Source organism: Equus caballus, chromosome 6, assembly GCF_041296265.1.
Source record: "Equus caballus isolate H_3958 breed thoroughbred chromosome 6, TB-T2T, whole genome shotgun sequence".
NCBI lineage: Eukaryota > Metazoa > Chordata > Mammalia > Perissodactyla > Equidae > Equus > Equus caballus.
Genome location: NC_091689.1, coordinates 63628539 through 63644447, shown reverse-complemented (window position 1 = coordinate 63644447; position 15909 = coordinate 63628539). Strand labels below are relative to the sequence as shown.

The 15909-nt window shown below is 39.5% G+C and overlaps 1 protein-coding gene across 3 annotated transcripts in view; it reads left to right on the top strand.

Moving 5' to 3' along the window:
* Positions 1 to 15909, top strand: part of BCAT1 (branched chain amino acid transaminase 1) — a 118623-nt gene that overhangs the window by 44861 nt on the left and 57853 nt on the right. For all 3 annotated transcript variants that reach the window (XM_005610980.4, XM_023643242.2, XM_005610981.4), the window contains exons 3-4: positions 4046 to 4246; positions 15049 to 15159. In XM_005610980.4, the coding sequence (XP_005611037.1) occupies positions 4046 to 4246; positions 15049 to 15159 (312 nt within the window). The remainder of the gene's footprint in view (positions 1 to 4045; positions 4247 to 15048; positions 15160 to 15909) is intronic.

Here is a 15909-nt window from a genome sequence, read left to right as displayed (position 1 = left end):
CAGAGCCAGAATTCATGGAGAATTGGAACGTGGGTCAGTATACACTGGAGGAACTGGTTCTCTTGGCCCATCCATTTTTCCTACTGCAGCAGCCACAGTGCCTGTATGACTTTCTCCTACCGCTCCCACATTTCCTGCATTCTTGCCACGTTGGGCTCTTTGGGGTTTCTTGAACATGCCAAGCATGTTCCCACCTCAGGGCCTTTGCACTTGCTTCCTCTGTTGGGAATACTTTGCCCCTAGATAGCTACATGGCCTACCTTCTGCTCAAATGTTGCTTCATCAGGGAGGCCTTTCCTAGCTAACCCTTGTATTTAAAAGAAACGTTCTCTTTCCCACTCTATCCTTTTACAGCTGCTTTCATTTTCTTCATAGCACTAATTACCTCCTGACATCTATTTATCCATTTGTTTCTTTTTACTGTTTCCTCTTACTAAGAGAACAGGACTTGTTTTGTTCCCTGAGGTTCCTTTGAGCCTGTGACAATGCAGGTACATAATAAATAGCTCAAAAAATATGAGGTTAAATGAATGAATAACACTTGGTCACAGCAGCTGCTGCCTGTCCATGGCCGATGGTGAGCTTGCTGGAGAAGCAAGGGCTGTGCTATACGCATCTGGTATCTCCTGTGTTTACTCAGTGCAGTGCCTGAGCTACTGTGCTGGTGCAGCTAATGTTCACTGGGTGAATAAAAAGGCAAAAGACTAAGAATAATAAAGCAGATGAGGAAGAAAGAGGAACAAGGGAAGGAAAGAAAAATCACCCTACAGTTGTTTGATATGAGGCAAAGACATAGTCTTGTTTTTAAAATATTATGTAGATTGAAATAAAATATGATGTGTCATTGAAATAAAGTTGTATATATTCCATTGTCTTGGTTTTGTGGCAGGAAAAGTTGTTGTAGAGCTTAGACCTCCTTAAAGGTATAATGATCATGTGTGGGCAGCTTCTTGTTGGTTAACTAATGATAGAATTGATTAGCTAATGATAGAAATAGCAGCTGGGAGGATGAACTTTTCCGTTACTTTTAAAGAACCATGCAAATTATTGGTTCAGTCATTTACAAAATACTAAGAGCTCTGTTGCCTTTGCAATATTTAAGATGTATCCAGAATTCAGTGAGTATAAAAAACTCACCATTTCTACCCACCCTGCCTCCTCTCCATTTTCACCTACTCTCATCTTTCTGTTCTTGTTTTGTGTCTTACCTTCCCCTTTAATAAGAAACCTTTATTAATAGTCTTAGATGAAAATTTGCATTAAATTTGTCTTACTATATTGATATGGTTCCAGAATTTTCTTAGCCCAGGATCTCCCCGCCATCCCCTAAAAAAAGCTAGTAACTGAAGCAAAATCACAAGTGCTTCATTGTGCAAGAATACTGTGGAACCATTCATGTCATAAAAGTTTATGGTAGAATTTCACTCCCTTTAAATCCCGGCCATCTTCTGAGAATGAATCTGTCATTCATTAGGGAGTTCATCTGAAATCAGCCAAACCTTTTTCTCAGTAGGTAAGAAAACCTTTACTGTTGTGTGTGCCAGGCACTGTGCGATGGTTGGAGATTTAACTGTGAGTACTCTAGTCAGAGTTCTTGTCTGAACAGTCTAGAGGGATTGGCAGTTTTTTTTTTCTTAAAGATTTTCTTTTTTCTTTTTTCTCCCCAAAGCCCCCTGGTACATAATTGAATGTTTTTTTAGTTGTGGGTCCTTCCAGTTGTGGCATGTGGGATGCTGCCTCAGCATGGCCTGTCTGATGAGCAGTGCCATGTCTGCGCCCAGGATCTGAACTGGCGAAACCCTGGGTCACTGAAGCAGAGTGCTCGAACTTAACCAGTCAGCCACAGAGCTGGCCTGGCAATTTTTTTTTTAATGGCAATTTTTTTTTTCCTTTTTTGAGGAAGATTAGCCCTGAGCTAAGATCCACCGCCAATCCTCATCTTTTTGCTGAAGAAGACTGGCTCTGAGATAACATCCATGCCCATTGTCCTGTATTTTATATGTGGGATGCCTGCCACAGCATGGCTTGATAAGTGGTGCTGTGTCCACACCTGGGATCCAAACTGGCCAACTATGGGCCACTGAAGTGGAGCATGTGAACTTAACTGCTGCACAACTGGGCCGTCCCCCTTGACAATGTTTTGTAACGGGCTAGATAATAAATATTTTTGGCTTGAGGGCCATCAGATTTCTGACATAGTTAGTGCACTGTGCCATCATTGAAGGTAAAAGAATCCTGTGACTATGTTTCATTAAAACTTTTTTTACAAAATAGGCCAGAAATTGGCAAAATTGGCCTGCATGTCAAATTTGCCCAACATCCTGCTGAATCTAGAGGATAAAAGGAGAGAAATGGGGTTCAAGGATCAAAGCAATTTAGCTGGAATGTATTCCTTTAAATAAGTTTATTTTCTTGCTCTTAGGAAAGGGTTTTAAGTTAACTTACTTGGATTAAATAGCCACAGAAGAAAGTCGGGTTTTTTTTTCCCCCCCCAAATTTGTCATTTTATTGGCATATTCCAGAGTAGCATTGCTAGACTAGCCTGAAAATTACAGTGACATGTTGTCCTTCATGCCTTATGCGTCACTGTAATGTGAGCTTTCCGGTTGTTTTAGAATGCATTTTCAGCCTGAATATTATTCTAAAAATAAAACTGATTATCATTCATAATTTATGAGATGACTAAGGCAGCTGTAAGGCAGTGAGCTGATCAGAAGTAATTAGATTGTTTTAAAAGTGGTAAAAGCTGAGGATGTAAAGTGAAGTTCTGTATTTGGTTTTGGATGGAAATGAGCACTTTTGTGGATTAAAAGAAGTGGAATTTGACATCTCTTACAAGCTGTTAACAAGCTGAACCTGTCCTGGTTAATAGCATTTAAAAAATTTTTTAAAAATTTATTATTTTATTTATTTATTTATTTTTGCTGAGGAAGATTAACCCTGAGCTAACATCTGTGCCAGTCCTCTTCCACTTTATATGTGGGTTGCCACCACCACATGGCTGATGAGTGGTGTAAGTCCACACCCAGGATGTGAACCCTGGCCCCCCAAGCAGAGCGCACCAAAGTTTAACCACTATGCCACAGGGCCAGCCCCTAACAGCGCTTTTTTAACTGGCCCAAAAGCTCCTTCCCCTGTGGCTTTTGTCAGCCTTCTAGGGCTGTTGTAAAGTCAATGATGGTATTGTCTGTGGTTCGTATGCTTCTGTGTTTGGTCATTTGAAATGGGCAGGCTGGCTCTGTGGGGGCTGGTGAGATGCTGCACTGTGAGGTTGTTTCCTATTACTCTTATTTGTCTTCCTTTGAATAAGAGGTCCTTTGTTCTCTGTTTCCTCCACACAGAACAGAGGATTGGTATCTTAGTGTTCATTCTTGTTTTCAAAGAGGAGAACATTTGCTTCAGTCTGCTCATTTCTTCTCCAGTGCACCCAGGGGGGTTTCGAAGGCTCTGCCAAGAATTCTTTGGGAGAGTTGGAGGATAACCATCACCAAGAAGTTCAGTTCTTAATGACATCCATTTTAGTGTAACAAGTCATTGTGCGTGTCACTGTTTTTATTATAGAAGACACTTCTTTCTTCTTTTCCAAATGCTCAACGTGAGTCCTATGATGGTAACAAAGAAAGATTGAGTTCTCCTTTTTGCATCATTTTACCCCATCTGCTGTTTTTGCCTCTGTTTCTAAATATCACTGAATTTTGTTTCTGATATTTGTTAGGCAGTGTACATTGCAGAGATTTCAAACAACAAGCCAAATTCTGAATCCAGGCGTGATTTGTTTGGTTCCCATGGCATTGTAAAATTTCTGAGGTAGTTGCCAACATTTATAAGTCAGGTGGGGGTGGGGTGGGGGAAATGGGTGAAGGTGGTCAAAATGTACAAACTTCCAGTTATAAAATAAGTAAGTTGTAGGGTTAGGGGAAAAAAGTCAAGGGATTTCACTTTTTAATAGCCAGTGACTTAAATTTTATCTTTTTACCCTCTATATCATGGCTGCCAGTGGATGTTCAGTGACTTTTCTTTAATGGTGCTGATTTTTTTTCCCCAGGCTAAAGATCTAATAATCACACCAGCTACCGTTTTAAAGGAAAAACCAGACCCAAATACTCTGGTTTTTGGAACTGTTTTCACGGATCACATGTTGACAGTGGAGTGGTCCTCAGAGTTTGGATGGGAGAAACCACATATCAAGCCTCTTCAAAACCTATCCATGCATCCTGGCACCTCGGCTTTCCACTATGCAGTGGAAGTAAGTACATGGGAATTAACGATGCCGATGTGCTTGGTCTTTACTGTAGGTACTAAGGAGCTCCCCATGCTACAACAGGTTTTGGGGGCTGGGCGCTTTATCATATTTACTCAAGGAAGTCATAAATGTCTTTAAAACTTTTCCTGTAGACAGTTGGATTGAAGGTAAGTCTTAACTAATTTTTCAGATAATATTGAATTTTCTGTAACGTCAGTAACAAAGTCATTGAGAGCAAAGAGGAAGCACAATTGGTAAGAAAATTAGCAATCGAAAAGCCAGTACTGTTAATATTTTACTGTCACCTCTCTTAGATCTTCTAATGATTGAGAAGGGGTCATTGAGTAGAATATTATGTTTAGATTTTAATGCTAACTGCATGTTTTTATGACCACCGGTAACATGTGGTTATGTGTGTTAAGGGACCTGTAATTAAATGTGATCCTTCAGGTTTGAGTGGAGTAATTATAAGCATAAAATGTTAAATATTCAGAGAATGCCGTCACTGGTCCTTCTCAGGATACACACTTAGCCAGATACACAATATACTCCCTGTTCCCTTCACCTTCATTTTGTTCACCCATTTTTAATTTATTGGACATCTTTCCTAGAATATTGGGGTGCTGGAAATAGCAGTGGCCTACCTATGAAGGGACCAAAAGATGGTAATACAAAATATTTGTAACGATAGCGATAAAATAACTCCCTGTGTTTATGAATTCCTGCAGTGTGCCCTGTACTAGATACCGCATATGGATCATCTCATTTAGTTATTTTAAGTGAGAAAGCATAAGATCAAGCGTTTAGGTTCTGGGGTCAGACTTCCTGGGCTCCAGTTCTGTCTGTCTTGCTCCACAGGGAGTTCTGTGATCTGGGAAATGTATTTAGTCACTTTGTGCTTCAATTTCTTTACCTCTAAAATTGAGGTAGTAATAATTCCTACCTCACAGTGTTACTAGAAGGATAAAAGAAGATAACTCATTTCAGCATGTAGAGCCCTGCTTGGTGTGGAGTCAGAGCCCAGTTGTTAGCTGTTATTGTTAACCCCTGAAGTACTATTATTAGAAGTAGCCCGCACAGAGGCAGGTTCAGGAAAGTTAAGTTTCTTCGCCAAGATTACACAGCATTAATGGGGGAGTCAGCGTTCAAATGCCAAGTTCCTGCTCCCTGTGATGTCACCCCTAAACATATACACTAAAATTATCAAGAAGCCTGACCAATTAGCTTGTTCAAAACTATAAATTCGAATAATTTGGAAGCATTCACTGCCTAAGTGTATCCAGCAGATGTTAAACTTAGGCATCTAAGTTGCCATTCTCAGCTCTGTGTCTTAATTGTATCAACGTGGATAAGTTCTTTCATTATCTACTCCAAGCCTCAGTCTCTTCAATTATAAAATAAGAATGGTAGCTGCCCTTGCCTGCATTGTAGAGTATAATGAAGAGCAAATGAAATAAAGAAAGTGCTTATAAATTTGAAAGAAGGAATATGACAAACCCCAGGGCAGTGGATTTCAAACTTAGCATCCATCAGAATCACCTGGCTCCACCCTCAGAGTTTCTAACATGTTCCCGTGTCATGTTAATACTGCTGCTCCAGGGACTACATTTTGAGAACTGTTGGCCTATGGGAAGTAAATGAGAAAGGATTAATGTCTCTTTTTTTTTTTTTTTGCTTGCTGGGGAAGATTTGCCAAGCTAACATTTGTGCCAGTCTTCCTCTATTTTTTTCTAGAGGAAGATTAGCCCTGAGCTAACGTCGTTGCCAGTCTTCCTCTATTTTATATGTGGGTCTCTGCCACAGCATGCCTGATGAGTGGTATAGGTCTGTGCCTGGGATCTGAACCCTCGAACCCGGGCCACTGAAGCTGAGCACACCACACTTAACCACTACGCCCCAGGGCCAGCCCCTGGGTTAATTTCATTTTTGAAAGTTAAAAAAGATTTTGATGGCCATTGGGTTTTGAAAACTCACTGGAACTCTATTTAGATGAGTTGGAAGGCGAGTTTGATTAGTTTTGCTGATTTAGATTTTTGTGATCAGAGTAGTTTCAGAAAAAAAATCCCAGACTACTATTTTTGTTAAATAAAAACTGAAATCTTCTCTGTGTTGTTAGTGTCCACTTAGGATATAAATACAAAAAATGTTTTGCATTCAGATCTGGATTATGTATTGCATCAGTTATCTGTTGCAATGTAACAAAATTAACGGTGTACAACACCAACCATCCGTTTTATTATCTGTCATGATTCTGGGGGTTGACTAGGATGGCTAAGTGGTTGTTGTTTTAGGTCTCTCATGTGGTCGCTGTCAGATAGTGGCTGGGCTTGGAGTCGGCTCAAAGGCTTCCTGACTCAGATATCTGGTGCCTGGGCGGGGAAACCCAAAGAGCTGGGGACTGAAAAGCTGGGACTCTTCTGGCCTCGCTCCTGTCTCTCAAGCATGCTATGGCATCAGGGTAGTCAGACTTTGTACACAGTGACTCAGGCTCCAAAGCTGTGTTTCAAGAGACTGAGCCCAGATAGAAGCTCTCTTGTTTTTTATGCCCTACCCTCAAATCACACAGCGTTAACTTCTGCCATACTGTATTGTCATGGTGGTCACAAAGGCCTGCCCAAGTTCAAAAGGAGGGGATGTACGCTTCATCTCTTTTTCTTTTTTAAAGATTGGCAGCTGAGCTAACAACTGTTGCCAATCTTCTTTTTTTTCCTTCTTCTTCTCCCCAAAGCCCCCCAATACATAGCTGTATATTCTAGTTGTAGGTCCTTCTGGTTGTGTTATGCGGGACGCCGCCTCAGCACAGCCTGATGAGTGGTGCTAGGTCCATAGCCAGGATCCGAACCGGCCGAACCCTGGGCCGCCGAAGCAGAGCGTGTGAACTTAATCACTCGGCCACGAGGCCGGCCCCTACACTCCATCTCTTGATGAGGAATGTCAAGGTTCTAGAAGAGCACGTGGGACTGGAAATATTGTGTGCTCATTTTTGGAAAATACAGCCTCACATCTCTCAGTGATAAACCGGGAGATAGAGTGATACATTTGGTTGCCGTTTGTCAGATTGGGCTCTTAGGTTAAATAGGTCAGCTCTTAGGACAGTATCACAGGAATTTAGGAAGGGTGACTGCCTTGTGCAGAGAACCTCAGGGTCCCTCAGTCGTCTCAGGCATACTGATTCCATTTCCTAGTCACCTATTCAATGGCTGTTGAGTGCCTACTATAATGCCCAGAACTCTGCAGAGTGCAGGGCATAGGATGGTGAGCCAACTACCCGTGATGTCACCCTCAGGAATTCTTTCTTGTCTTTTTTTTTAATCCCCACTAAAGAACTTAGGCAGATACTTTATTTCAAAGGTATTCTTCCCAAATGCTGCATTTGAAACATTCATGTTTCAGGCTTTTCCATCGGTGTGACTGTTTCTCTTATACTGACACACTTATGACATCATATTATTGGATGCCAACTTGATTCTTACGTTCAATAATAGTTGTAATTTTTTCATCCCAAAGTAGATACATGAGTAATCTCCTTGGACATCTTTTTCCTCCACTCAATAGCCCTATTGCTCCTAGAATTCATTTTATTTTGAGATCTGCAACTACATGTGGTTTCATGAATTCTGAAAGTATTTTTTAATAGATAAATATATGAAGGTTTCAAATAGTGAAGGAGAGAAATGTGAACTGTGAGTAGGAAACATGGATGAAAGAAAAGGAAACTTGACAACAGGCATTTTATTTTCAGGTTAAATATTTAGTGAAATAAAACATAATTTGAAGAAATAGATAACATATATTACTATTTAGTGAATACTTATAAATGAATGCTCGTATAGCTACCATCCAGGTAAAGAAATAGAGCACTTGAGCATCCTAGAAGCCTTCGTGTGTCCCTTCCACGTTGTAAACTGTGTCTTCTAGCATCCCTCATTCTTAGTTTTGTGGTGACCTTTCTTTGCTTTTCTTTCTGAATTATCTGTATCTCTAACACTGTATTTTGCCTCTTTTTGAACTTTGTGTAAATGACGTTATATTGTGTGTGTGAACCTAATTTTTAGCTCAGTATTATGTAAGATCTATCCATCCAGCATCAACCCTAACATCTGTGGGGCTTAGGACAAAAGTGCAAGCAGAGAGACCCCGTGGGTCATCCTCTCTATCTCTTCCTGTTCTAGCTGCCTCCTGTACCACAAGGGGCCTTGCACACACATGTGTAGATACCCACTCTACTTGCAAACAGATGACCCCTGGCCATCCCTTGGACTTGGGCATGGGCACACCACTGGTGCTGCCTGTTCTTGGGAGGATGAACCTGAGGAGGCCCATTCAGGCCCTAAAAATGAGATCAAGGCCATTTGGACAGAGAACTCTAGAGAACTGGGTACTTGGAGTCTGGTTTAGAAAAGGAACTCAAGGTCCAGCCGACTACCTGCTCCAAGAGGAAGGTCACAGCTGGAAGAAGGCAGGGAGGAGAGCTGTTCTAAAGAGTGGGGCTCAGGGCAGAGCCCCTGGTTGCCTGGGTCTAAGGGTGGTAGGTACCACTTTGTGTTCTTTGTAGTAATAGTGTTCCTTTATGTGAATATATTCAGTCTATTGTTGACGGACATTTGTGCAATTTCCTTCTGTGAACTTTCTTGTACATAGTATGTTGGTGTACTTGTTTATAAGTTTCTCTAACTTAGCAGTTCTCAAGGTGTGGTCCACAGACCCCTAGGCTCCCCTTCCAAGAGATCGTAAAGTTTAAAACATTTTTTACAATACTACCATGACATTTTTCTTTTTCACTGTGTTGACATTTGCACTAGGTAAAACTGATGCTCAGCGTCTCTGGTTACTCGTTATATTCTTTGCTGTCTGCATTGCAGGATAAAAAGAATGTCAGCCTTGCTTAAGAATGTTCTTGGTGAAGCAGTAACAATGATCAATTCTGTTAAATTTTGACTCTTAAGTAAATGTCATTTTAATATTCTGTGTGATGAAAGCAACTTCACATAAAGTACTTTTGTGTACTGAAGTACTGTGGCACTGCAAGGAAAAGAAATCGTGTGATTGTTGTGTGTGGTGAGCTGAGCTGGCTGCTTTTTTCATCGAGAACCATTTTTACTGGAAAGAACAAAGTATCGTTATTCAGACTTGAGCATTTTGCAGGTGTTTTCTTGAAAATGAGCCTGTCACTTCGAGCAAAACAATGGATCGTGTTTGTTGCCAGTGATAAAATTCTAGCTCTCAAGTGAAAATTCGAATTTTGGGAAACTTATATTCACTACCATGACTTGACCCTTTCAATTGTTAAAGAATTTTCTAATGATATTGGTGGTGATATTAACAGGTTTTAAAATATATTTCTATATATAGTATGAAAAAATATATACAGAGGGAGTATGAAAAAAGTGTTAACCTTTGGAAGATCTACATAACGCAGTAAACCAACATTTTCCAAATGACCATTGCATGACATTGCAAATTTATGCATGAGTAAGGATCCATTCAAAGTACAAGATAGACTATGATGGCTTTTTTTCTTTTTTGCTGAGGAAGATTTACCCTGAGCTAATGTCTGTTGCCAGTCTTCCTCTTTTTTGTATGTGCCTCACTGCCCCAGCGTGGCTGCTGCCGAATGGTGTAGGTCCGCGCCTGGGAACCAAACCTGGGCCACCAAAGTGGAGTGCACCAAACTTAACCACTAGGCCATGGCGTCAGTCCTGACTATGTGGTTTTGATGTGTCAATTTGGCTAGTCTGAACTACAGTCCCCAGATTTTCATTTTTACTTTCCTGGTTAGCATGGACTATAAGACGTTCTCTTGTGAGCACTGGAGAACAGAGGGAGGCAGTGGCCGTTTTGTTGCATACACACACCTTCTTGTTATTCAGTCAAACACTAACCTAGGGACTATTGTGAAGGAATTTTGCAGATGTGATTAAAATCCCCGATCAGTTGATTTAAAGTTAATCAACAGGGAGCTTATTCGGGGTGAGCCTGACCTTAGGACTTCTGTGAGGTGAGAGACCACACAGCAGCTAGACCTGCAGGTTCATTCTTTTCCTGGATCTCTCCCTTCCTGACTGCCACCTGTGGATAGGCTGCGGCTCACATCTCTGGGGTCCAGCCTGCTTGTGATCTTCTCTTTCTGGCTGCCTGTCCTGTGGGTTTCTGACTCGCTTAGCCAGCCTCCATAAATTCATTGGCCAATTTCTTCCAATAAATCTGTTAATGTTACACGTATTTCCTACTGATTCTGCTTCTTCTCACTTGAACCTTGACTGAAAGACTATTGGATTTTAATTAATTAACCAAGTATGAAAGCTTCATTGATAGAGTTTCAGATTCCACATTATAACTAACCTTTAAGGAACCACCACTTGTCAAGTTTTGGTGTAGGATCAAGGAAGAATATCCACAACTATCTGAAAAGGCTCTTAAAAATACTTTTCCTGGGGCCATCCTGGTGGCACAGCAGTTAAGTTCTGACATTCCGCTTCAGTGGCCTGGGGTTCGCCAGTTCAGATCCTGGGTGTGGACATGGCACTGCTTGGCAAGCCATGCTGTGGTAGGCATCCCACATATAAAGGAGGGGAAGATGGGCATGGATGTTAGCTCAGGTGAATCTTCCTCAGCAAAAAGAGGAGGATTGGCAGCAGATGTTAGCTCAGGGCTAATCTTCCTCAAAAAAAAAAAGAATATAAAAAAATACTTTTCTCTTTCTCGACTGCATGTCTGTCTGAGACTGGGTTTCTTTGTGTACTTCAGCCAAAACAACATATTGCAAGAGATTGAAAGAGAAACAGATATGAGAAGCTAATTGTCTTCCGTTAAGCCAAACATTAAATTTGCAATAATTTAAGACAATGCCACACTTAACACTAATTCTTTTGGAAAATATAGATATTTTTCATTAAAATATTTTAACATGTTACATAGTTTGTTATCATTAATAAATAATTAACAATTTCTCACTCCTAATTTCTATGGTGAATATTGGTAGAATTACCTTATAAATAAAAGCTCCTTGGGGCCTTCATAATTTTTAGGGGTGTAAAGGCATCCTGACACCAAAAACATTTGAGAAATGCTGCTTAGGGATATATCTAGGAATGTGTTGCTAGTATTGGATATATTCTCAGTCTTATAAGAAGAGGGAAACTGTTTTCCCTAGTGGTTTTATCAATTTTTATACCAGCCGTGAATTAGCAACTAGTTCAACCATGACTCATAAACCTTGACAACTCTTAGTATAGCCGGATTTTAAAATTTTAGCCCATTTATTTTATTCATTCATTTATTTTATTTTTTTTTTTTGAGGAAGATGAACCTTGAGCTAACATCTGCTAATCCTCCTCTTTTTGCTGAGGAAGACTGGCCCTGAGCTAATATCCATGCCCGTTTTCCTCTATTTTATATGTGGGACGCCTACCACAGCATGGTCTGCCAAGCATTGCCATGTCCGCACCTGGGATTTGAACTGGCAAACCCTGGACCGCCAAAGCGAAACATGTGAACTTAACCGCTGTACCACCGGGCTGGCTCCTAGCCCATTTAATGTAATGGCATGTTATTGTGCTATTAATTTCTACTTCTCTAGAGAGGTTGAACGTCTTGTCAGATGTTTATTGGTCAGTTAGGTATCTTCTTATTTGAAGTGCCTGCTTGTTCCAGTCTTTTGCTCCCTTTACTATCGTGTTGTCTTTCTTTTTGATTTGTAAAAGTATAAAAGTACTTTATGTATTTTGGATATAGGTCCTTTGTCAGTTATATGTGTTTTAAATATCTTCCACACTCTGTCTTTTTACTCTCTATAATTTTTTGACGACAAGGAATTTGAATTTTAAAAAGTTGTATTCATCTATCTTTGTTATGTGTTTGGTACTTCTGTGTCCTGTGTAAAGAATTTTCTTATCCCTCGATTATGAAGACATCTTCCTATATTATTGATGTTGTGTTTCACAGTTAGGTCTTTAATCTTAGAAATTGATTTTTGTATGAAGTAGGAATCCCGTTTGTTTTTTTCCCCCTGCTCATACCTAATTGTCCCAACACCATTAAAAAAGACTGTTCTTGGGCCTGGCCCTGTGGCCGAGTGGTTAAATTCATGCGCTCCACTTCGGCTGCCCAGGGTTTTGCTGGTTCGGATCCTGGGCGCGTACATGGCACCGCTCATCAGGCCACACTGAGGCGGCATCCCACATGCCACAACTAGAAGGACCTACAACTAGAATATACAACTATGTACTGGGGGCTTTGGGGAGAAGAAGAAAAAAAAAGAAGATTGACAACATATGTTAGCTCAGGGCCAATCTTTAAAAAAAGAAAAAGACTATTCTTTTCTTTCTGATACTGTCATGCCACCTCTATCATATACGCATGGGTCTGCTTCTAGATCTTCATTTATGTTGCCTTGTCTTGTCTATCGAGATCTCTATTCTGTTTCACTGTTTTACTTGCCTATGTGCACAAATGCCACACTGTCTTAGTCTCCAAATCATTATAATAAGTCTTGATATCTGTTAGGACAAGTCTTTCTATTTTGCTCTTCAAGAATGCCTTGGATATTTCTTGACATATAACTTTCAGATTCAGTGTATCACGTCTGCCAACTTTTGTAGTTCAGTTTGTTAGAAGAAAATAAAATGCCCTGACGTGATTTTCATTTGTATTGCATTTAATCTGTGAATCAATTTGGGAAGAGTTGGCATCTTTATCATATTGAGTCTTTCAACCCGGAAGAGTTGGCATCTTTATCATATTGAGTCTTTCAAACCGTGAGCGTGGGATTGCTTTCTACATTTGCTTATGTCTTTAATGACTTGGTGGACTTTTATATTTTTCTTGTAGGTCTTTCACTTCTCTTGTTAGATTTTCCTCCACCTAAGTATTGCATTTGACTCTATCGTAAATAGCGTTTTTATTTTCTAACTGCTCCTGTTTCATAGGAATATAATTTTGCGTCTGGCTACCTCGCCTAAACAAATAATTTCAAAAGTTTGTCAGTTTTTCTTGATTTTCTACATACTTAATCTTATCTATGTTTTGTGATCTATGACAGTTTTACTTTTTCCTTCTCCAAATTTTATGCTTTTTATTTCATTATTCTTGCCCTATTATATTGGTAGTACAATGTTGATCTACAGTAGTCACAGCAGGCGATGTGTGAGATTCTCAGTCTGAAGAGGAAAGCTTTAAATTTTACCGTTAAGTATAATGTTTGCTGCAAGTTTACTGTAGATATCCTTTGTCACTTAAGGAAGTTCCCTTTTTTTCTTAGTCATCTAGGAAACTTTTTAAAAATCATAAATGAAGGTTCAATTTTATCAGATGCATTTACTGCATCTAATGAGATGGTCATATAGTTTTTTTTTTTCACATATTCTGTTTATATAATGAATTTCATTAATTGATTTTCTAATGTTAAACCAACCTCTGTTCCTGGGATAAATCCAACTTAGTCACGCTGTGTTATCCCTGTGTGTATTTTGCATCTGTATTACTCAATGAGATTATCATATAATCTTTACATGTATTTCAACCTATATCAAGTATGTACAGTTTAAAAATGGTGAAGTCAGTTGAACCTTATGAAGTTACCTTCGTTATCTCCAGTAATGCTTCTTGCCTTAAAGTCTGTTTTGTCTTATATTTAGCAATATAACCTCACCAGCTTTATTTTATGAAGTATTTGTACAATATATTGCTTTTTATGTCTTTTTGTTTTGGATATTATCAGTGGAGTCCAATCTGACAGCTTATCTTTCAACTGAAGCTTTACTCCTATTACTTTTAATAAATTACTCATATATTTATACTTAAATAAAATCTAATTTTATACTTTTTCATTGTGCTACGTGATTTATATTTCTTTTCTTATGTAACCTCAAGGCTATAAGCTTCTAAAGGCCCTACTTTTCATTTTCATTCAGTTCAACATATTTTCTAATTTCCATTATTTTTCTTCTTTGACTCATACTTTATTTAGGAATGGGTTTCTTGCCCAAAATGTGGCTATTTTGTAGTTATTTTTTTGGTATTGATTTCTGGCTTATCTTATGGTTGGAAACATGGGAAAAGAACTTGCATTCTGCAGGTGGTGTGTGCAGGTCTGTATGCTTAGTTTGTTGTTCCTGATCAAATCTCCCTTATTTTTACTGAGTTTTAGTCTGTTCTATCAGTTACTTAGAGCACCTGTGTTAACATTTTCCCACTGCAATGATTGATTTTTCTCTTTTCTCCGTATTTATCAGTAGGTACCTACTTCAAAGTCTTTTCACATTTCTGCACAGTGTTTTGTCTGTGCTGGCACTTTGAGAAAGGTGGCATGGCCCTAACATAGTATAGTCTTGGGGTGCTTGGTTTCTATGACGGGGGGAGCTGAACCAGCTCTGGTCACATCTAGATTATTTACTATCCAGAGTCTGAATGAGCCAGATTAAATGAAAAGATACATGGGTATTGTGGGGGGCAGGGCGCTGTGGGTCCTTTGGTTTCCATTCCTTTGTCTGGGCGGTGAGCCCTTGTGTGGCGATGTTTGCTCCCCACGTCCGTTGATGTGTTATTTAGCAATGTAGGTCCTGTTAAGCAAAGGATAACTGAATTCCCACCAGATTTTGGTAATAAAAGGACTTCTTTTTATCCCAGTTACTCTAAGCACTCTGTCAGCTGTTGGCTTTGCTAGATTTAGGGATCTCTGGTTGAGGTCTCTGTCAATAGCTTTACATGATGGAAGAGAGGAGCGCCCATAGAAAAGACAGTCTTTTGAACGCAGGGATTGTTTTCATTTAGTTACCCCCTAACATTTATTTCTCTCTTATCTTCAGTTATTTGAAGGATTCAAGGCATTTCGAGGAGTCGATAATAAAATTCGACTGTTTCGGCCAAAGCTCAACATGGATAGAATGTACCGGTCTGCTGTGAGGACAACTTTGCCGGTAGGTAAATTTAGGAGTTTCTTTTGTGTTTCTCTTAATATAATGAGTCTCTGAATTTACCACCAAACAAATAATTTCTGAATACTTAGATCAATATTCAGTATGAACCGTATGCACAGTGAAGTTATTTCTGATGTACTTTGCAACTAGTGAGGTAAAAATACAAGAAAATAACCAATACCATTTGGCAATCCCACAATTTATTTCTTTATGACTGTCTGTGGGGGATTAATGTGTGTGTAGGAAATAAAAGCATAAGGAAGAAAAATATGCCTCAAACTGAAATAAATAAAATTTAAAGACCGTATGAAATTATAATATTGAAAGCAGAAAACAGGATGGTGTACCACACGGGTGTTTGGGGGTATTTTGCTTAATTGCTTTAGACACTAGCAAGCATATGTGATTTAATTAATTATTTTGCTATTTTACTCTAAGTTTATTTAAAAAAGAAAAAGGCTATCAAAATGGTTTCTCGTGGCCATTGGATCCTGGCTGTAGCGTTGTTTGTTGTGGAGCAGAATTCATTGTAAGATAGGTTGGGTTTAGACTCTAGGTAGGAGGTGACTTTGATCACTTCTATGCCCTGGGCTGTGACTATGCTGCCTTTTTGAACTGAAAGAAGTGTTTTCCTTCTTTTACTTATTTGAGTACCTAACCATCAGGATCCTAGCCCAAGCTGTACATTGAAGACCCTGGGAACAGCTAAATCTAAGTAGCTACTCCTTCTTAGCTAGGCTCTTCCTTCTA